At 39.7% G+C, this 21,576-nt stretch overlaps 1 protein-coding gene across 2 annotated transcripts in view; it reads left to right on the forward strand.

Annotated features, from left to right (window-relative positions):
- The window catches only part of LRRC2 (leucine rich repeat containing 2), a 44,226-nt gene extending 22,885 nt beyond the window's left edge, over window positions 1-21,341 (forward strand). For both annotated transcript variants that reach the window (XM_010997126.3, XM_031470160.2), the window contains exons 4-9: window positions 2,316-2,472; window positions 6,309-6,445; window positions 7,635-7,780; window positions 9,448-9,603; window positions 17,094-17,230; window positions 19,498-21,341. In XM_010997126.3, coding sequence (XP_010995428.2) covers window positions 2,316-2,472; window positions 6,309-6,445; window positions 7,635-7,780; window positions 9,448-9,603; window positions 17,094-17,230; window positions 19,498-19,547 — 783 coding nt within the window. In that variant the 3' untranslated portion in view covers window positions 19,548-21,341. The remainder of the gene's footprint in view (window positions 1-2,315; window positions 2,473-6,308; window positions 6,446-7,634; window positions 7,781-9,447; window positions 9,604-17,093; window positions 17,231-19,497) is intronic.
- Window positions 21,342-21,576: the final 235 nt, after the last annotated feature.

The raw sequence follows: 21,576 nt of genomic DNA on the forward strand, positions 1-21,576 counted from the left end.
CTGCTGGTCTAGGATTGAGTGGGTTGGGGGAGCTGGGTTACCATCTTCCAACTTTTCAGCTACCAGCACGTTGCTGCCGCCGCCTCCCTTGTGTTTCTCTTAGCCCTGCGGTGAGGTGGATGCCTTCAAAAAAGAATTCCTTTCCTGTCATCTCACATGGAATTTTAGAGAGGAGCAAAAGTCTGTGTATATTCAGTCTGCCATCTTGACCCTGTCCCTTTTATTTTTATTTAACACATTATCTTAAGATTTTTCTCATGTTATTAAAAATAGTTCTGGATATAATTTTAGAAGGCATAATAAACTTTCCAGGCGTGCCATGATTGAAAGCGATATGAGAGAAGTTAGTTACGAGGCACTCGATGTTGAAGCCTCAATAAAGAGAATGTTGTCATGACTGGGGGTCAGCTCCCTGATGTCCCCACTCATCATCTTGTCTCAGCTGCAGGAGGAAACCCTCTGGTCTGGTGTGGGTTGCATTCAGGTCTGGATGTGCCAAGATGGGTTTGCCAGGCCTGGATGCTAGGGCCTGTCACCCGGGCCAGGCTTGGTTTAATGTTCTACTGTCACTGTCTTGACATTCTGAATAAGTTTTAGCAAGTGGCCTGCATTTTCATTTTGTACTAGTTCCTGAAGCTGTGTAGCCTGCCCTTACCCTAAGTGACCCATTTAAATGTCTGTGGGTTTCAGTTTTCGTCTTTTAAATGGGCCTGAATAATACCCACTCTGTCTTAAAGGGTACGTTTATGTGAAAGCATATTTAAGGTGAAAGCACTTTTGCAAGTTAAAATCTTAACCCACATATCCAATAGCAATGATCTTAAAGCCCATTACAGGTACTGGGTACTGAGCAAAGGGTCATTGTGGACTTTCTGGTTGCTGCCTCCACCCCACTGACCTCTCCCCTCTGCACTCCTGCCCCACTTGGCTAATGGTGCGCTGTGGTCAGCTCTGTGAAGTCAGGGGATACGCGTGTCCCTCAGTGCACAGCACACCTTGCTTGCAGTGGGGGCTTGTAAACTCATGAGCTGAATTTCTTCAAGTGGACAAATAGCCCCCCTGAAGTCTTAAGCACTTCTCAGCACCTTTACAGTTTTATCCCAGAACACTTGAGCCAGGGGAGGCCCTGGATATGGCTGAGTTCCTCTCTGTCACTTCAGAAGTGAAGGACCAGGGAGGTGGTGTCCCTGGAAGATGGCAGAGCCTGGCCTGGTGTGTGGGTCTCCTCAGTGTCATTCTGGGCTCTTTCCCTGTTGTAGACTCATCAAAAACATTTGGAAATTTACTTTATTAACAAATACTAGATGTTGATCAAGTGTTTTTGTGTGGGGGGAGGGGAGGTAATTAGGTTTACTGATTTACTTTTAGAGGACGAGGTCCTGGGAATGGAACTCGACCTGGTATATGCTAAGCACGCACTCTACTACTTGAGCCGTACCTTCCCCACATCAAGTATTTTTTTAAAAGCCACTAGTACAGAGGAAGGGAAATGCAGCACACATTTTAAAATCTAAGGGTATGGCCAGATGACTTTTTTTTTTTTATTTCTTCTTCTTTTTTAATAGACTATTCTTTTAGAGCAGTTTCAGGTTCACAGCAGAATTGAGCAGAAAATACAGAGTTCACACATAGCCTTCCCTACCCACACATACATACTCGCCTACCCTCAACATCCCTAGTCGGTGTGGCATATTTGGCACAATTGATGAACCAACATGGACACATTATCATCAACCAAATCCATAGTTTACATTAGGGTTCACTCTTGATGTTGTACATTCTGTGGGTTTTGACAAATAGATAATGACATGTAGCCACCACTGTAATATCATATGGAATAATTTCATTGCCCTAAACCCTTGTGCTCCAGATGACATTCTGGAAAAGGCATGGCTACAGAAACAATAAAAATATAGTGGTTTCCAGGGGTTTGGGGAGAGGAGGGAGGGAGGAATGAAAAGATGCAGATGGTGTTTTTAGAAGATGTTAAATTAGTATGTTGTAAATAAATAATACGTCATGGCTTTGGGTGGGAGCCTGGTTGTCAGCATTCACTCAGCATTTGATTTTAATACTGTCGTGAATTCACGGCCCTTTTGAACTTGGGCTGATCTGCTAGTTAATGACAACAGCATTGTCTTGCTTTGTTTGGAATGGCTGTAGAGATGGCAGTTAAGGCTAATGCTGTCATGCACGCTCCCTCGCTTCTTGTTTTTGAAATAAATGCACAGTTTTCCTTTGCTTTGTGCACGCTGCCTCTGAAATCCAACACACAGAGGGCCTAGTTCTGATCGGTGGAATCCATTCTGTTCCAGGAGCTCCCAGATTCCTTGAAGGAGCAGACACACCTGAAAGAATGGCACATAAGCAATACCCTGATTCAAATCATTCCTACATATATCGAGCTGTTTCAAGCCATGAGGATTCTGGATCTGCCAAAAAACCAAATCTCCCGTCTTCCAGCTGAAATTGGTATGTTCTTTAGCCGGAGGCTTCAGGCCCCTTGTCTGGGAAGCAGGTGACACTGGGAATGCTTCCTTCTCCCGCTGCCCCGGAAGTTGCTGGGCAGGGCTGTTCTGTGTGTTCCCAGAGCTTCAGGTTCACAGTGTCCCCTCTGGGTGGTGATGCCACAGTCTCACCTGCCTAACCTGGAACGTGCTGACATCTGCCAGGTGCTCAGAAACTAGAAGACTCATGAGGGAGTGATGCTCTGTTTAGCAACTTTTTCTCCTTTTGGTTTTAGAAATACAAACATGCAGTAGTATGTTTACTGTAAACATACGATACAGTATATTGCGTCCACATATTAGTTAGTTGATAAAGTCAGTTTAGCTTATGTTATTTTGATCAAAATTTTATTATTTTCAGTCATATTGTTGTTCAGCTGCTTCACTTTAAGTGACGACCACAGTGATCATTGTCACTGTTTCTTTCTCTTGGGTGTGAGAGGCAGAGGTCTGGGGGCTGCATGGAGCTCCACACTCACGATGCACACCCTCGGACCAGAAATGCACCATCCATCAGGACAGTGGTTCTTGTGCACGTCCTGCTGGGTGTGCAAAGACTACAAAGCCCAGACCACCTGTATACCCAGACTAGGATTAGGTGACGTCTCCCCCAGACGAGCAGCAGACTTGCTGACCACTTGTTATAGAGGAGTGGGGAACTCAGGTTCACTGTACTTTAGCTGCACCCCATGTGGAGTGTTGTTTTTTTAAATATATTTTTGTTAAAGTATAGTCAGTTTACAATGTGGTATCAATTTTCGGTGTATAGCACAATGCTTCAGTCGTACGTGAACATGCATATATGCACTTTCATATTCCTTCTCACCATAGGCTACCACAAAGTATTGAATGTACTTCCCTGTGCTGTACAGTATAAACGTGTTGTTTATCTGTTATATATATCAGGGTCTGCAAATCTTGAACTCCCAATTTACTCTTCCAGCCTCTTTCACCACCTGGGTAACCATGTTTGTTTTCTATGTCTGTGAGTCTGTTTCTGTTTTGTAAATAAGTTTGTCTTTTTTTAATTAAAGATTCCACATATAAGTGATATCATATGGTATTTTTCTTTCTCTTTCTGGCTTATTTCACTTAGAATGACATTCTCCAGGTCCATCCATGTTGCTGCAATGGCATTATTTTATTCTTTTTATGGCTGAGTAGTATTCCGTTGTATAAATATACACAGCTGCTTTATCCACTCATCTGTCGATGGACGTTTCCATGTCTTGGCTACTGCAGATAGTGCTGCTGTGCACCTTGGGGTGCGTGTAGCGTTTTGAGTTGAGGTTCCCTCCGCGTATATTCTCAGAAGTGGGATTGCTGGATCATATGGTAAGTCTATTTTTAGGTATTTTTGGGATCTCCATTCTGTTTTCTATAACAGATACACCAAACTGCATTCCCACCAGCAATGTGGGAGGGTTCCCTTTTGCCCACACCCCTTATCGTTCATGGACTTTGGAACGATGGCCAATCTGACTGGTGTGAGGTGATACCTCCTTGTTGTTTTGATTTGCGTTTCTCTGATAATTTGTGATATTGAGCATTTGTTCATGTGCCTTTTGGCCATTTGTATGTCTTCATTGGAGAAGTGCTTGTTTAAGTCCTCTGCCCCTTTTTGGATTGGGTTGTTTGTCTTTTGGTTATTAAGTTGTGTGAGCTGGCTACATACTTTGGAAATTAAGGCTTTGTTGGTCACATCATTTGCAACTATTTTCTCCCATTCTGTAGGTTGCTGTTTTGTGTTGCTCATGGTTTCCTTTGCTGTGTAAAACTTTGAGTTTAATTAGGTCCCATTTGTTTATTTTTGCTCCTATTTCCATTGCTTGGGTAGACTGTCCTAGGAGAACATTGCCAAGATTTGTGGCAGAGAATGTTCTGCCTGTGTTTTCTTCCGGGAAATTTATCATGGTGTGTCTTATATTTAAGTCTTTAATCCATTTTGAGTTTATTTTTATGTGTGGAGTGAGGGAGTGTTCCAACTTCATTGATTTACATGCTGCTGTCCAGTTTTGCGAACACCACCTGCTGAAGAGACTGTCTTTTCTCCATTGTATATTCTTGCCTCCTTTGTGGAAGATCAATTGACCGTAGGTCTGTGGGTTGATTTCTGGGCTCTCTATTCTGTATTATTGATCCATATGTCTGTTTTTATGCCAGTATGATGCTGTTTTTATTAGGAGTGCCAAATTCTTAGCAGGATACTGAGAAAGGAAAAGTAGTGTTTATCAAAGGAGATCAGGCATGGTGAAATAAATGGTAAGAAGAGTGATTTGAATACAAACATAAATGATTTCTTTCTGTCTGTAAGTTGTTGAAATGTTATACTGGAGGCATATTTTCTAAAGTACTTTTTTTTTCCTTCTCGAGCTGAAAAATTGACTATCTCTTTGAGCTTACGAGGAGCTAGTATACACCTTTTTCTCGGGTTATCTCATTTTCTTTTGGCATCCCCTTATATAAACAAATTCAGATACACTTGATATAAATGTACTGGACCAAATGCCTCCATCCACCTGATTATGTAACACTTTAATAAATACATGTACTTTCCTGTATCTGAAAACTAGACTGCTTAGAATAGTCACACCATCTATGCCAACCTTCTACTTTGCTGCTTTAAACTGAAGAAGTGTTTTGTAATACAGTGTTTTACAGAATCTGGAGCTCCAGAGAGCATTAATTAGATCACATGCTCCCCAACCCTCCCCAGAAGAGAAATTTTTTTCTCATTTTGTATTACCCCGCTTTATCCATCAAGCTATTTTGATACCAGTAGCTGACAAAGGTTGCAGAGTGTACCAGGTAGGTAAGTTAGAGGGTCCACTGATTTCCACTGCATCAGCATTATACTTGTTACAGTGAGATGAACAAAACTGACTCAGGAATGACCCTGCCTCCAATATGCTGTCTTTGTAAGTTTCCCTTTTTCACTTATAGAATGGCAGGGTATTTGTATTTCGAGTGCCTGCTCTCCAAAAGTAGACAATACTTCTGGTTTTCTAATTTTAAAAATTAGATTGAGTGTTAAAGTATTTAATGCCTTAGAACATGCGAGACAACGATTTTTAGAATATTAAAATATTTTGTCTTGTGCTGGTTGATTGTTGGGAACAGGTCGTGTGTTTATCAGGATGCAGTGTTTCTCCACCAATCCAGTTATTGTGTGATATTGTTAGTGCGTTCACTTCCTGCCTGTAAAAGGGACTTAGGCCTTTTTAAAGCATATTATTTAAGAAGCATGGCAGGTCATAATTAAATCAACGCAAATATGAAGTCATAGATAAATGAATTTTATGCAGTCTATAAAAAAACTACTTTGAGTCATTTATCTTGTAAGTAAAGTTTTGTGCCTATTTCATTATCTAGCTCCATCCCATTAGAGTCCACTGATAGGCCACAGCTGGCCACCGTCCTTCCTAGGAACTGGACCACTTCAAAGCCATTGCCTGTCATTTCATTCATCATGATTTCAAGGGGATTTGCACTTTCTGGGTGCTGAGGCCTGACCCAATCTACATGGAGGCCATATCCCCTACAGTCACCTCACCTGTAGTTTGGTGAAGGGTTACACAGGTAAAGAAAGCAGAAAATGCTCTGATCACAGTCCAAAGTGCTCAGGATAAAAGATGAGCAGACTTTTAATGCAAAAGTGCTTAAAAGGGAAATGCAAAATTATTTTTAATGCCTTCCCTACCATCATTTATTACATCTATCTTATACATCTTTGTTTTGTTTTTTGTTCTTTAAAAATCTTAAAGGACCTGCACCATGGATATTAATTTTTTCTGCTGACAGGTTGTTTGAAGAACTTGAAGGAACTCAATGTGAGTTTCAACCGTCTGAAAAGCATTCCTCCAGAACTGGGAGACTGTGAAGACTTAGAGAAACTGGACTGTTCTGGAAATCTAGAATTAACCGAGCTCCCCTTTGAGGTAAGAAACATTTTTGCACTGTGATTTGCTTTTATGTGGTTTGTGACATGGAATGGTCTATAACATGGGGGAGAAGCTCTAAAAGATGAAATCCATTTTTATTTATATCACATTTTCCTGACATTTTAATCACCCTAAACCAGCTATTATAAAGTCTTTACAAATGATACTATACTGGTCCACAACCTGAATTTAAGTTCAGAAATGCTGTCGGAGGAAAACTAGGCAAAAAATCATAATGCCAGATATTTTTATTTAATGTCTGGGATGCCAGTTTTCTGCAATGCAGATTTTGATTTATTTATCCATAATGGTTAAATTGGAAACAGTTGAAATAAAGGGATAAAATTCAAAACATTCATATATTCATAGCAAAACTTAAGAGGTAACTAATACAGTCCTGCAGAGAGGAATTGAGAAGTCCATTAACTAAAAAATATTAATTATATTCAGTGGAGAAATGATTTTAAATCACTTTCTGATAAAATGGAGCAGATGGAAGTGAACAGTTTTTGCTGCCAAATAAAACTCAGTATGCTGCTTGTGCTTGAAGAGAGAAAGATCTCTCAAATCCTCCTGCTAATGAATCGGCTGAAAATAGTATCACTGGTGAGGCTCTGACAAGGCCTTGGCCACTGATTCTGTCTAGTCCTAGAAGGCATATTAATTCTCCATTTCTGAAAACTTCAGGGTGGGAGGAAGTGGCTGCTTCTATTCTTAGCACCATGTCACCCCAGGAAATGTCGGGCGGTAGTCCTGGTGCAGGTGCACAGCCAGGGCTCACAATTCCCTGCACAAGCTGCTCAGTCCCCAGTCCTCCCCACTTTAGAAAGTGGCCCAGTAATCTCTCAGATGTTCAGGCTGGAAGTGGGACAACTCATCTTTGACCTTTTTATCCCTCACCCCACGTCCACTACGTAAGTCACTCCTGTTGGACAGATTAACCACTTACTTCTCGGTGTTACTGAACGTGGCAAATTGGAAACTTCACATTAGTTCTTACTACATAAAATTGCATTGCTTATTTATGAAAGTGTAAATGGCTTGAGGGCAGCCACTGTGTGCTATTGTGGCACCCCCAGTGTGCACCTGTAATGTTGATTGGATTTGCATGTGTTCATAGAAATGCCTTTGGGAAGAGACATTCCTATTAAAAAGTAATCCGAATATTTTTGTGATTCCTTTCTAGTTAAGTAATTTGAAGCAAGTTTCCTTCGTAGACATCTCAGTAAACAAGTTCTCCAGCGTCCCGATCTGTGTGCTGCGGATGTCTAATTTGCGGTGGTTGGACATCAGCAACAATAACCTGAACGATCTGCCGCAAGACATAGACAGGTAGCTGCTTGCACTCTGAAGGTGAAATACGTGAATCACTTGCATTTTAAACAGGCACAGCACATGAATGCTCTCTGAAATCAACTGATGTTCTCGAGTTTCTTGTTTCTAGGAAATTAGTTTGGCTCTTTATAGAATAGAATAGTTTGCATCACACATACACATGTACAGTTGACCCCTGAACAACAAGGGGGTTGATCTGCATGTAATTTATTGTCGGCCTCCGTAGCTGGGGTTTCTCTGCGGATTCAAGCAACCACAGACTGATGCGGTACTGCAGTACGTACTATTGAAAAATAGCTGCGTGCATGTGGGCCTGCACAGTTTAAGCCTGTGTTGTTCAAAGGTCAACTATATATGTGTATGTGTATACATAAGTGTGTGTGTGTGTATTTATAAGCATTTGAACACATCTTTGTCGTCTTGGTGAACTTTACTTCAGTCCAACAGAATGGAACCATTAACTTTTTTTTTAAATTGAAATACAGTTTACAATAGTTTCTGTCCTACAGCACAATAGTTCAGTCATACATACATATACACACATCTATTCATTTTCATAATCGGTTACTACAAGGTATTGAATATATAGTTCCCTGTGCTATATTTAGTATAAACTTGCTGTTTATCTATTTTATGCATAGTAGTATATACAAATCTTGAACTCCCAATTTATCCCTTCCTCCCCAAAGGTAGAAAAGTAAATTCATTATGTATGGAATAGAAACATGTCATTTGTTACAGAATATCAGGATAGTTTTTATTAGTTTCATTTGTTGATTCGTTATACCTAACATTTTAAACAAAACTGATATAATTAGAAAACCTAAGCATATCCTCATAGCTATTTCTTGTTTAAAAAATAACTATACTCACTCATGTAAGAGTCATTCATTTCACCAGTATTACTGGGCTCCCACATGGCAGGCCCGGAGAGTGGTGGATGAAACAAACTCTCCAGCCTTCTGGAATCCACAGTCTTCTTAAGGTAGCATAAGTCAGCTGTCGAGATGCAGAAGCCAAAGATGGCTTGGTCCTGAGTGCATTCTCATATGATTGCTGTCGATGGATGCTTTTCAAGTTTATGAGACAAAGTGGGAATTGTTTTAGTTTGAAACACAAGGGGAACTTGGTGAAGCATTTGTGAGATCAGTCAAAATTCTACAAATGAATGAAAAAACTAGAGAGGGTCACTCTGGAAGACAGAGGAAGACCTTTGGAGCATATTGCTCCTTTTCTTTTCCCTCTGCAGGTTTATTCCTATTTTAAAGTTTGAGAATAACTGTTTTGAAGACATAACAAAAGAAATATGTTGCCAAAATTTGTCTATTCTCTAATTCTAATATGATTTCTTTCCCATGCCCCGTTAATCCTTGGGAATACAGTAGACACTTTGGTAGGGGTATGGGGACATGTTGATTTTGCTTCTGCTATACCTGTGTCTTCAGTTGGCAATTGAGTCAGCAAAACCTTAAAAGAAAACCCAAGTCATGTCATGGATGGTGGCATGGCTTTAAAATTACTTAAATAGTTTATTCTCATAATGATCACATATGAGAAATTAACTAGGTAAATTCTAGTAAGAAATCCTTATTTGTAATCCATTTTGGTTTTCTTAGCTGTGAGGCTGAATCCTTCTGTTCTAATCTCTTTTGCGTCTTCTTTAGGCTAGAGGAACTGGAGACCTTCCTCCTGTATAAGAACAAGATGACTTACCTTCCATATGCCCTGCTTAACCTAAAGAAGCTCACCCTGTTAGTTGTCAGCGGGGACCACTTGGTGGAGCTCCCGACGGCCCTCTGTGACTCATCCACACCTTTAAAGTGAGTAGACCAGGATCCCCAGTAGAGACCCTTTTGGACACAAGGTAAGAGTGAGAATCGCCTGGAGCCTTTCTCAGGAACCGTTTAGATCGTTCTCGTACTCTGAGAAGTTGTGGTGCTTTTTTTTTTTTTAACAGGATTTTGAAGTTTTTGGCCAACGGCCTGGGGAGGTAAAGCTCAGAGGATTTCAGGGCAAATGCTGTCTGCTGGCTGAAGGCACGCAGTGCCAAGGCCCAGGGTGCCCTGGTCTGTCACTGGGCACTCACGTCACCGCTGGCTGGGGTAGATGGGTCAGTGGCTGCTGAATCCTCCCTCGGTGCCTCACCCTTCTTTGGATTTCCTTGAAAGAATCTGCAAACCACCAAGAACTATGAAAAATCATCCATACTAAGGTGATAGACTCCAATCTAAGGTAAGAAACTAAATAGACTTTCTTACCTCGGATGTGGAGTTGAAAAGCCCCAGCTCTTCCCTCGTCTGAGGCACGTCCCCTCAGCTCCCTGCTAGTACCATCCTGCCAGAATCTGGGGCTTTAGGGTTCCCCTATCACCTTCACCCAGAGACCATTTTGGCCCACCCCCAGCAGCTCAAAGCCTCCCAGGAACTTTCTCACGAGGCCACTCCTGTGAGAGCCACTTCCTCACTGTGTCTGGGGTCCCACCTGCCTTGAACACCAGTTGTTTGTTAAAACCACCATTTGAGGGAATATTTATTTCCCTGGGACTCCCAGTTTTCACAGTAGCAAATGCTCACTGTTAGCATGAGTCTTCCTTATCTTCCAGTCTCTGCAATAAGATACATAGCAAACAGAAGTAAGGAGGTTAACTACTGCAAAGAAGAGACTAAAATCAGTCCTGTAGAAGCACAAGATTAAGACATCTGCTCCACCCTGCGCCTCTCGTCGGAATGGGCCATCCTCTGTCCTTGGCTGACTTAGGAATGCTGTCTAGATTAGAAGAGGCCCACTTCTCCATACCTAGACGGCATTCTGGAAAAGAAGGGGTAACAGAACTCACCCCTCAAACCCTTTCCAGATTCGGGCAGCTGGGAGCAGATGGAGCAGTCTCACATCCAGGGGGAGGAGGAGGACCTCTGATCAGGGTAAAGTTGTTTCAAATATACAACTGTAGGACTTGGAAATCTAGGAGAATCAGACGCTTTTTGAATTAATAACAGTTCAATAAAAAAAACTTTGCACTAAAAATTCAATAGCTTACTGATTTCTTAGGAATAACCTGTAGACAACAGTGGAAGACATCATGGCAGTAATGCTAATAACCAACAGTAAAAATATCTAGGAAAAACCCTGGAAGGAATGACTCTCTTATATGAAGGGAGCCGAGAAGTGTTCCAAAAGAATATCGAAGAGGGCTTACATTTTGGGAGGTACTTACTATCTTTTCTGGATAGAAAAACAGTCAAGAGGTGATTTCTTCCAAAAATTAGGCTGAAGTATAATGTGATTCCATAGCTCCGGTGGGATTCCTTTTTGGAAACTGAGGAACTGATTTGAAAATGTCTCTGAAAGGGAAGAAGGGCAGTGATAATTTTGGAAAACAAGAGTAATGCAACAGAATTTGCCTAGAATAAATGATGGGATATTAGGCAGAGATTTGCAGATACATTATTAGAAGAGGTGGTCTTGAAATTGACCTTAATACATGACACAGGAATTTTCATAAACCAGTGGGGAAATATTAATACAGCATGGTGGAAATTGGCCAGGTAGACAAAGATAAAGCCTTTCTTCATTCCCTTTCTTATGCTGTAAAGCTATATATCATAAATAGCACACAAAAAGAAATCTGGATTAAGCCACAAATTAAATACAGAAACTGTAAAAAGAGTATCAAATGCCATGGTATTGATGGGGGGGGTTGACCGTGTACTTAACACCTATCCATCTTGAGGACCTCCCCCCCCTTAAAATGAGGGAGCAAAATTAAAAACATAAACCCATGATGACGGAGGAAACAGGGAAGGCTGTCACAGAATAGAGATCCCAATACGTTTCTGGGGAGATATGCAGCAGCCGAAACAGTGGTAGCTCATGGAAATAGGATGAAATAGGCCGAAGCTCAGAACAAACCAAGAAATGAGCCATCTGACCTAAAGGACTCTGAAGAAGCATGGTGGTCAGATTCCAGGTACAGGGAGGTGTGTAAACTTTGGTGCTAAAAACAGAAGGAATGAACGGAAAATCTGTTAGAAACAGGTGAGCCCCTGCCCTCCATGCTCCTCCTTGATTCCCTCGGGAGATCAGTCAGCACCAGCTGTCCAGCCCATGACCAGAAGTGTGATGTTTGCTCTAGGGTGGCCCTGAAGCAAAGATGCCAGCTTTTGTGTTCGGGTATTCCCCAGGGTGCTGGCCTGCTCCCTGAGAGGTCGCCTGTGGCAAGGCTGGCAGCTGGGCAAGCACTGCCTGCATCTCCAAGCCTTACCAGATAATTGTTGCAAAAATGTCTAAGTGCTGTGTATTGATTTGCACTTCTAGAATCAAGCTGTAGGCAAGATAGAAACATTAAATATAGTTACAGATCAGAATGCAAGTGTTTTTGACATTAATGTAAAAGTATAAAAACTCTAACCAAAGTGGGACTAGAGAGAGCATACTCAACATGACAAAAGCTATTTATGACAAACCTACAGCCAGCATAGTACTGAACGGTGACAAGCTGAAAGCCTTTCTGCTAAAATGTGGACCAAGACAAGGATGCCTGCTGTCATCACTTCTATTCAATATAGCATTGGAAGTCTTAGCCATTTAGACAAGAAAAAAATAAAAGGGATGCAAATTAGAAGGGAAGAGGTAAAGTTGTCATATGCTGATGACTTGGTACTGTGTATAGAAAACCCTAAAGGCTCCACACAAAAACTACTGGAGCTGATAAAAGAACTTGGCAAGGTATCAGGGTACAAGATTAACATACAGAAATCAGTTGCATTTCTTTACACTAACAGTGAAATATCAGAAAAGGAAAGTAAAGAAACAATCCCTTTTAAATTTGCATCCAAAAAAATAAAATACTTAGGAATAAATCTGACCAAGGAGGTGAAAGACTTACACATGGAGAACTACAAAACATTGACCAAGGATATTAAAGATGCCTTAAAGAAATGGAAAGATATCCTATGCTGTTAGATTGGAAGAATATTGTTAAACTGGCCATACTACACAAAGGAGTCTACAGATTTAATGTCATCCCTAACAAATTACCCAGGACACTAATTTACATTCCCACCAACAGTGTACAAGGGTTCCCTTTTCTCCACATCCTTGCCAATATTTGTTATTTGTGTTCTTTTTGATGATGGCCATTCTGACAGTTGTGAGATGATATCTCATTGTGATTTTGAGCAGGCATTTCTCTGATACTGGTGATGTTGAGTAACTTTTCATGTTCCTGTGGGCCATCTGCATTTCCTCTTTTAGAAAAATGTCTGTTCAGTTCTTCTGCACATCTTTTAAGTGGGTTGGTGGGCTGTTTGCTTTTTAATTGAAGTACAGTTGATTTAAAATGTTGTGTTAGTTTCTGGGGTACAGCAGGGATAGACTTGGAGGGCATGATGCTAAGGGAAGTAAGTCAGACAAAGACAAATACTGGAAGATACCACTTACATGTGGAATCTAAAAAAAGTATAAACTAGTGAATATAACAGAAAAGAAAAGGAACTAGTGGTAACCAGTGGGAGACGGAAGCGGGGGCAAGGTGGGGGATTAAGAGGTACAGACTATCAGGTATAAACTAAGCTACAAGGAGGTACTGTACCACATGGGGGAATATAGGCAACATTTTACAGTACCTATAAACCTTTCAAAATTGGGAATCATTATAGTGTATACCTGTAACATACCATACTGGACATCAACTGTACTACAATTAAAAAAATATGATACTGTAAAATAAATACATAAATAAAGTTAAAAACATGCTGGGTGGGAACATAGCCAGCTCCCCCCGCCGCCCCCCCCAAGTCAGCAGACTTCCTGAGCCACAGATACCTCTAGATACGGCACTACCCCCCAGAGGTCCAGGACCAAGCTTCACCTGGCAGTGGGCACGCACCCACTCCTCCTGCCAGGAAACCAGCAGAAGGTGCAGGTCCAGCCTCACCCACCAGGGGGCAGACACCAGAAATAAGAAAACAATCCCAAAGCCTGTGGAAGGAATCCACAAACACAGGCCTGAATCTACCCTGGGACTGGCTGGACCCTGGCCCTTGGGTGACAAGAGAGGAGTGTACTGCTGGGACAAATAGGACATCTCCCACAGAGGGCCACCTCTCCATGGTTGACAAACGGAACTAACCTACCTCAAAGTGCAAACAGAAGGATAGTTGACAGTGTGAGGCAAAGTAATCTCTCCCAGGCCAAGCAAGGCGCAAGACAAAAATCATAGAAGGAACAGAGGACAAGGAGATAGGCAGTTTATCCGAGAGAGTTTAGAATGATGGTGAAGATGTTCAGGGAACTCGAGAGGAGTACAGATGCACAGAGCGAAGGTTTCAGCAAAGAGTCAGAAAATATCAACAGTGCCCAAACATAACCCTCCCAGACTTCAGACAATACTACAGAGCTACAGTAATCACAGCAGCACGGTACTGGTACAAAAACAGACATATAGACCACTGGAACAGAATGGAGAGCCTAGAAATAAACCCACAAACTTTTGGTCAATTAATCTTTGACAATGGAGCAAAGACAGTCTCTTTAGCAAGTCGTGTTGGGATAGCTGGACAGCTGCATGTAAATCAGTGAAGTTAGAATACTCCCTCACTCCATACACAAACATAAACTCAAAATGGCTTAAAGACTTAAACATAAGACAGGACACTATAAACCTCTTAGAAGAAAACATAGGCAAAATATTATCCGACATAATTCTCAGCAATGTTCTCCTAGGGCAGTCTACCCAAGCAGTAGAAATAACAGCAAAAACAAACAAATGGGACCTAATTAAACTTGCAGGCTTTTGCACAGCAAAGGAAACCATAAGCAAAACAAAAAGACAACCTGCGGAATAGGAGAAAATATTTGCAAAACATGAGACCGGCAAGGGCTTAATTTCCTGAATATATCACCAGCTCATACAACTTAATAAAGAAGCAAACCACCCAATCCAAAAATGGACAGAAGACCTAAACAAGCAATTCTCCAATGAAGACATACAGAGGGCTGATAGGCACATGAAAAAATGCTCAGTACCATGTTTATTATCAGAGAAATGCAAATCAAAACTACAATGAGGTATCATCTCAGCATCAGTCAGAATGGCCATCATTCAAAAGTCCACAAAGGATAAATGCTGGAGAGGGTGTGGAGAAAAGGGAACCCTCCTTCCTACACTGCTGGTGGGAATGTAGTTGTGATGCAGCCATTGTGGAAAAACAGTATGGAGATTCCTCAAAAGACTGAAAACGGACTTACCCTGTGATCCAGCAATCCCACTCCTGGGCATATATCCAGAGGGAACCTTAATTAAAAAACCTACCTGCTCCTCAATGTTCGTAGCAGTAGTAGTTACAATAGCCAAGACATGGAAACAACCTAAATGTCCATCAAGAGCTGACTGGATATGGAAGCTGTGGTTTATTTATACAATGGAATACTGCTCAGTCATAAAAAAGAATAAATTAATGCCACTTGCAGCAACATGGATGGGCCTGGATATTGTCATTCTAAATGAAGTAAGCCAGAAAGGGAAAGATATATAAAGTGATACATGTGATATCACTTATATGTGGAATCTAAAAAAAAAAAAAAAGCAAACAAACTGATTTACAAAACAGAAACTGATTCAGAGACAGAAAATAAACATGATTACTAGGGACAGGGGTAAGGAGGTGGGAGGGATAAATTGGGAGTTTGAGATTTGCAGATATTACTATATGTGTGTGTGTGTATGTGTATATATATAGATAGATAGATAAACAACAAGTGTATACTGTATAACACAGGGAACCATATTCTACAGCTTCTGGTAACCTTCGGTGAAAAGGAATATGAAAATGAATATATAAATGTTCCACTATGACTGAAGCATTGTGCTATACACCAGAAATTGACACATTGTAAACTGACTATATACTTCAATAAAAAATTTATATATGTACTAGAATAAAATCTACAGCAATAAAAAGTCCACAATTTATGTGATGTGCTCTGAAGTGCATCAAAAAATTAGATGGCTTGATGGGTGGATAGAGGGATGGTTATGTGGTAAAGCAAGTGCAGTAAAGTGTTAAATGTGGAACCCAGGCAGTGGGTACAGGGGTGTTCACTTTAAAAAAAATTTCAACTTCCCTGAATTTTGAAAACTTTCCAAATAAAATGTTTAAAAAGTAAAGTATAGATAAAAATTGGGAGGAGGAAGGGTTAGGGAGGTAGCAGGAGTTGAAAATCAGGGGAGGAGGACTTCCACTTGATTGAACAACATTAAAGCATTTGTCCTGTGACAAAGGATATTTCAAATAGATTAAGTAAAAATGGTGATTGACCTATGAAAGAGATTTCTCTGGGTGGAAGAGGATGCAAAGGGGTAGGGCGAGAGACTGCTTCTTTACATAAATATCATTGCTCTGTTCAAATTTTAGGATATGGACAGTGATTGATTTAAAAAAAAGTTGAAGAATGATTAAATAAGTATTTCTTATTTTTGGATAGGAAGGGCAATAAAAATTCAATTAAATAAATTGCAAAGGAAAAGTTGAGTGGGTCTATCTATATAAGAATTAAAACATTTTTGCTTTCCCCATTTTTAGACGTGAAATACAGCTAAAATGAAAATGAACTGGGAAATACACATACTAAATTCTGAGATACGTGTCTCATATCATTTATATGTATATGACGTCTCTTCTACAAACCGGAGAGAACAACTCCAACACCGCAAGACTGAGTAGGGCCTAGAATTGCAACCAAAGACTATTTGAAAGATTTCCTGTTTTAAATTGAAAAATTTGTATAATTTTTCACATCAAGAGGTCTTTTAAAATTATGAAGAAATGAGATCAAGTGCCATTTTGGCTTCTCTCCTTTAGCTTCCTTTTTTTTTTTTTTTTTTTAACAGGAGTAGTGCATCTTTTAAATACCTCTTTGGTGGGGATTTTATCTGAGCCCTTTTCAATGTAGCCACATCATTTTAGAGTTTGAGATCACCAGTTGGGAGTACTGTCAAACACAGTAAGACAGCATACGTGACAGGGAGACTATGGGCTGCTCTCTGCCCTCTGCCCGTGGCTACGTTGCCCTCGTTTCCCCATCAAACCTCTACATAGTCTGTGCCATAAACTGCCTCCATCATCTTGTTGGAGTACTGTGTGGTGGAATTCCACTGGTGACACGAATGTTACGCGGTTGGCTGTGTCTTTCAAGAATAAGTGAGAACTTGAGATTTACTGCCACAAATGTTGACTTCTTCTGAGAGGAATTTCACAAGGTTACAAAGGCACAGGTGAAAATATGACATTTTCCATACTCTCTTGAATAGATTTGTAAGCCTTATGGACAATCCCATTGAGAATACCCAGTGTCAAGATGGTGATGATATGATAGAAAGTGAACGAGATCGCCAGCATTTTGATAAAGAATTTATGAAAGCCTATCTTGAAGATCTTAAAGAAAGAGGTAGGTTACTCATTTAAAATTATTTAAAACGAATATATAGAAATCCATGTACTCATGTAATACATTTATATGTCAAATTGATAAAAGATTAATTAGTTAGGGGTAGGCTACTTTGGTTTTTTTTGGTAAATGGAAAAGTAAAGCTTCCTTAAAATAATCAAAATTTCCTAGTGCGCTAGAATGCTTACCACATCATTGACTATGTGACAGAGAGGCTGGAAAACATAACACTTAAAATGTGAGGGTTACACTACTAACTTTACATGGGTTTTTGACAAAATGATATTGATAAAATAGTATTCTAGTTAATGGGGAAAGATTCCATCTCAAAATCCATTTTAGAAAAAGTAAACTCTTGTATAATCAAGCTACATCTACATAAAAACCACAAAAGGGAAACCAGGATGGCAAATTAGTAAACAGATCATGTGGCTTTGGTTTCCCCAAGGGTGGTGATGATGATACAGAGAAACAGGGCAGTCACAGGACCTCAGGAAAGGATGAAAGCCCCCCCCCCCCAGTGCCTATTTCCAAAGTGCTCCTGAAGCCTTTGAGACACAGGAAAAAATGAAAATTAGTCTTTGTTCTTCTAATCCCACATCTCTTTTCTGGGTGTGGATGCTTGCGAGTTAGTCCTTAATTTTTCAGTTCTCTTTTGTTGATAATGCTGGGGGTAGACCTGAAAGAAAGATGTCCTGCATGTGGATTTAGGGAGGAGGGAGCCCTGACTCCCATGACTTTGAAGGTAAGCTCCTGGGGGCAGATTCCCTCAGTCTCCCTCAGAAAATATCACACAGGTGACCTTGCTCCTTCCTCGTCGGTAGATGTCTGAAGATGATTCGTCACCTTCAGGTATTCAGATGTCTCAGGATGTTAATGAGAAATACCATTCATTGGCAAATTTTTTTCCATTAAATGAAGTTTCTATACAGTTACCTAATCTGTTTGGCCATCCCTAATCTTGAATGCTGAAATATCACGAAATAAATTAGAAATTCCAAAACTGAAATAGCACAACTATTTGCCAAAATTTATCTTTGGGTTGTAAAGTTTCTTCTGTGAAAAACTTTATTGTATTGTATTCATTGCTTATTTATATTTTAGTGCTATTAAATAAGATTGAAGAATGAATTAGAAATTGACATTGTAAACTGACTACAATAAAAAATATATATATTAAAAAACAAATTAGAGAAAATAGATATTAAGCTTTGGATCTGTGTGGCTAACAGTAAAATAATTTGCTTTTAAAAGTTAATTTTAGTCATGACAGATTTTCAGTTTATTCACTTATTTCTAAATTAACTATAATCTATCCTTCATGTATTTATATCAGGTTGAACCAAATGATCTTGCCAATATTCAGCTGGTTTGGACCTATAAAAATGATGATTTCTTAATAGTTCAATCTATATATGTGGTCAGCCATATGCTTTTAATTATTTGTTTTTCCTTTTTCTTTGTTTTGGTGTCTTTCCTCTTTTCTCTCCTTCCCCATCAGACTAATGTCTGAGTTAAAATCAGACTAATCTCTATAAGGAACAAAAGTAGACTTAGGGAGTCCACATGGACTTCCAACCGTGTGAGATTCAAGAATGATGGCAAAGTGAAGCCCCTCACTATTCCTCACACTATAAATCAATGTAAGAATCAGCTACAGACCCTACCCTCAGAGTTTTTGAGTCATCAGGTCTGGGGCTGGAGAATGTTCATTTCTAACAAGTTTCTAGGTGATACTGATGCCTGAGAAACACATCTTGAGAACCATTGGTATAGACCATCCTTTGACACATTGTATATGTCGAGAGAGGGAGGGAGAGGGGGAGAAAGAGAAGCCAGTGGGAAGAGCAAGACCGATAAAAAGGATTATTTCCTAAGCTTCTGCTTGGTTTAGGGATAGCTCAAAGTTCTCTTATAAACCATATTCCCTTTTACCTGGTATCCACAGTGCCCAGTCCTTGGCCATCTATTTCTTTTTTATCAACTTCTATTATTTTAGGGTCATAGAGTTTCCAAGATGCTGATGTTGCTGTGTTAGTTAGCTGAGAAGATTGCAAAAGAATTGAGTTAATAATTGTGTATTTTTCTTAGATTCAGATCTCTCTAAAGCATGACTACACCTGACTTGATGATAAATACATTTATCTCTATAATTGAAGTATATAAAATGGCATAATTTTGATAGGCTGTGACATAGCCAGAGCATGTAGTTATATCTCATAACAAAATAAGGCAATGGTTGAGTATGTTTTTCCCTTTTGTTACAGAATCTGTTCCCAGCTATACCACCAAAGTATCTTTCAGCCTTCAGCTTTGATACCATCCAGCAGAAGACTACAGAATCTTCCTACCCTGTGAGGCTATAAATCTTCATGTTGTGGGTCATGTCGTAGAGGAATAATAGCTTGTGCTTAAGGGCAAAGTCTAGAAACCACGGTCATAGTTAGGAAAAATGATCTTCAAATTTCAAACATGTGAATACCTCTTTCTGTTAACTGGAGAATTGATAAATGGGTTTGTATATTGATATTTAAAAGTTTATTTGCATACACCTGTTTCTAAATAATATACATTTAATATTTTAGAAAATGTGTTATTTTTTAAAAGTATCACTTAAAGACCAAATTTTGAAGTTGATTGCATTGTTTTCAGGAATCCAAGGAAAAAGGGGTTGTGAAAAGAATATTGATATTGGACTAGTCAGATGAGAGTTTATTTATTTTTAAAGAGTTTAATACATTTCTGTCTTTTAACTGAGAACAGCTTTCTTTGGGTTTGTTATACAAATTGCTATTTTCATATATTTTAAGTTATATTTTACAAGGGAGGCTCTCAGGAAAGACTTTTAGGTATATAATCTGGGCCTTGAAGGTAGAAAGAAGGGCTGGATTATCTACCCAGGCACTGGGCTCAGATGGTGCGCCGGTGGCCTGAGCAGAGGAGGTGTGGGCCTAGCTGGTCATGGGTAGCCTTGTGTGCCCTGTGTGGACGGTCAGCCTGCCTTGAGTGGGCACCATGGGCGCCCCTGAAAGGAAGGAGCAGAGGTGGTGCTGCTAGGGACCCATCCTCCAAGGAGGCCGGATAAGGTAGCGGGAGTGACTAGTCTACACTGATGTGGAGTCCCTAGCAAGGCTTCCCTGCACGTACCACAGGAGAACTCTGCCCCTGGCCAAGATGCTGCGGCCCAGAGGGAGCTCATGAGACTGGCTTTACGTTAGTAAAGAAGGGATTTATTACAGGACTTTGGACTTTTCCATTGTGTTGTATGATTCGGAGAAATTGTACAAATACCTATTTTTATACTGTTATCTGGGGCTAAAAATAAACAAGATTGCCAATCTGTTAAGGTTTGTTTAAACAAGTAGCTTTTGTGATTAAGAAGGAAGAAAAAAACATATATTCACATAGTTATAGATGAGTCAGCTCCTGTATGGTTCAGCCCAGTGCTGTCCAGTAGAACTTCCTACAGTGATAGAAATTTTCCACATCTATGCTGTCCAATTTAGTAATCACCAGATGTGTGTGCTTCTTGAGCAATGTCTGGTATGACTGAAGAATTTTTAGTTACATTTAAGTTTAAGTAGCCAAAGGTAGCTTTCATATTGGACAGCGCAGGTCTAGCCAGTTGGGTTTTTTTGGAAGTTAATCTGTGCTAGAAATGAAGGGTAATTTTTGTTTGATGTTTATTTTCTTATCTGAAGAACTAGCCTACCCCAAGAGGGGTTAATACTGACAACCAATAATTTGCCTTGATTGGCTTAATCATAATTCTAAATAGTTTATCCTTAACAGGCATAAAATAAGCAGAACATTTTAAAACATGATAATGCTTCAGTAGAGCACTGCTTCAACTTAACCTACTTTTCAGAGTTTGTTTTTAAGAGATGAAAAGAGTAGGAAAACGAGAAATCACTTTAATTGAACCTCAGTTGTATTTTTCTTTTTAACACATTAAAAATATTTAAATTTAGTTATACAGCTTGAATGAATTTGGAATTTTATTTCATGCCAAATGGAAATATCTGAAAAGGGGGGAAATAAGGGCTTCCACATAAATTGACTGTCAATAAGTTATGTAAAATTTCAATAAAACCAATCTTTTGTGCAAAAACCTTGCCTGTTATGTAAGAATGAATGAAAAAGTAACTACATTGATGTGTAATGGTTTCATGTTACATAATACCCATAAACAAATATACTGTTTAAATATGAGGCTTGTAGAAATACTATTAAAATTTTTTTAAAATGTTTTTTATTTTATTTTTAGGAAGGTAGTTAGGTTTATTTATTTATATATATTTTAACGGAGGTACTGGAGGTTGAACCAAAGGACCTTGTACATGCTA

Source organism: Camelus dromedarius, chromosome 17, assembly GCF_036321535.1.
Source record: "Camelus dromedarius isolate mCamDro1 chromosome 17, mCamDro1.pat, whole genome shotgun sequence".
Taxonomy (NCBI): domain Eukaryota; kingdom Metazoa; phylum Chordata; class Mammalia; order Artiodactyla; family Camelidae; genus Camelus; species Camelus dromedarius.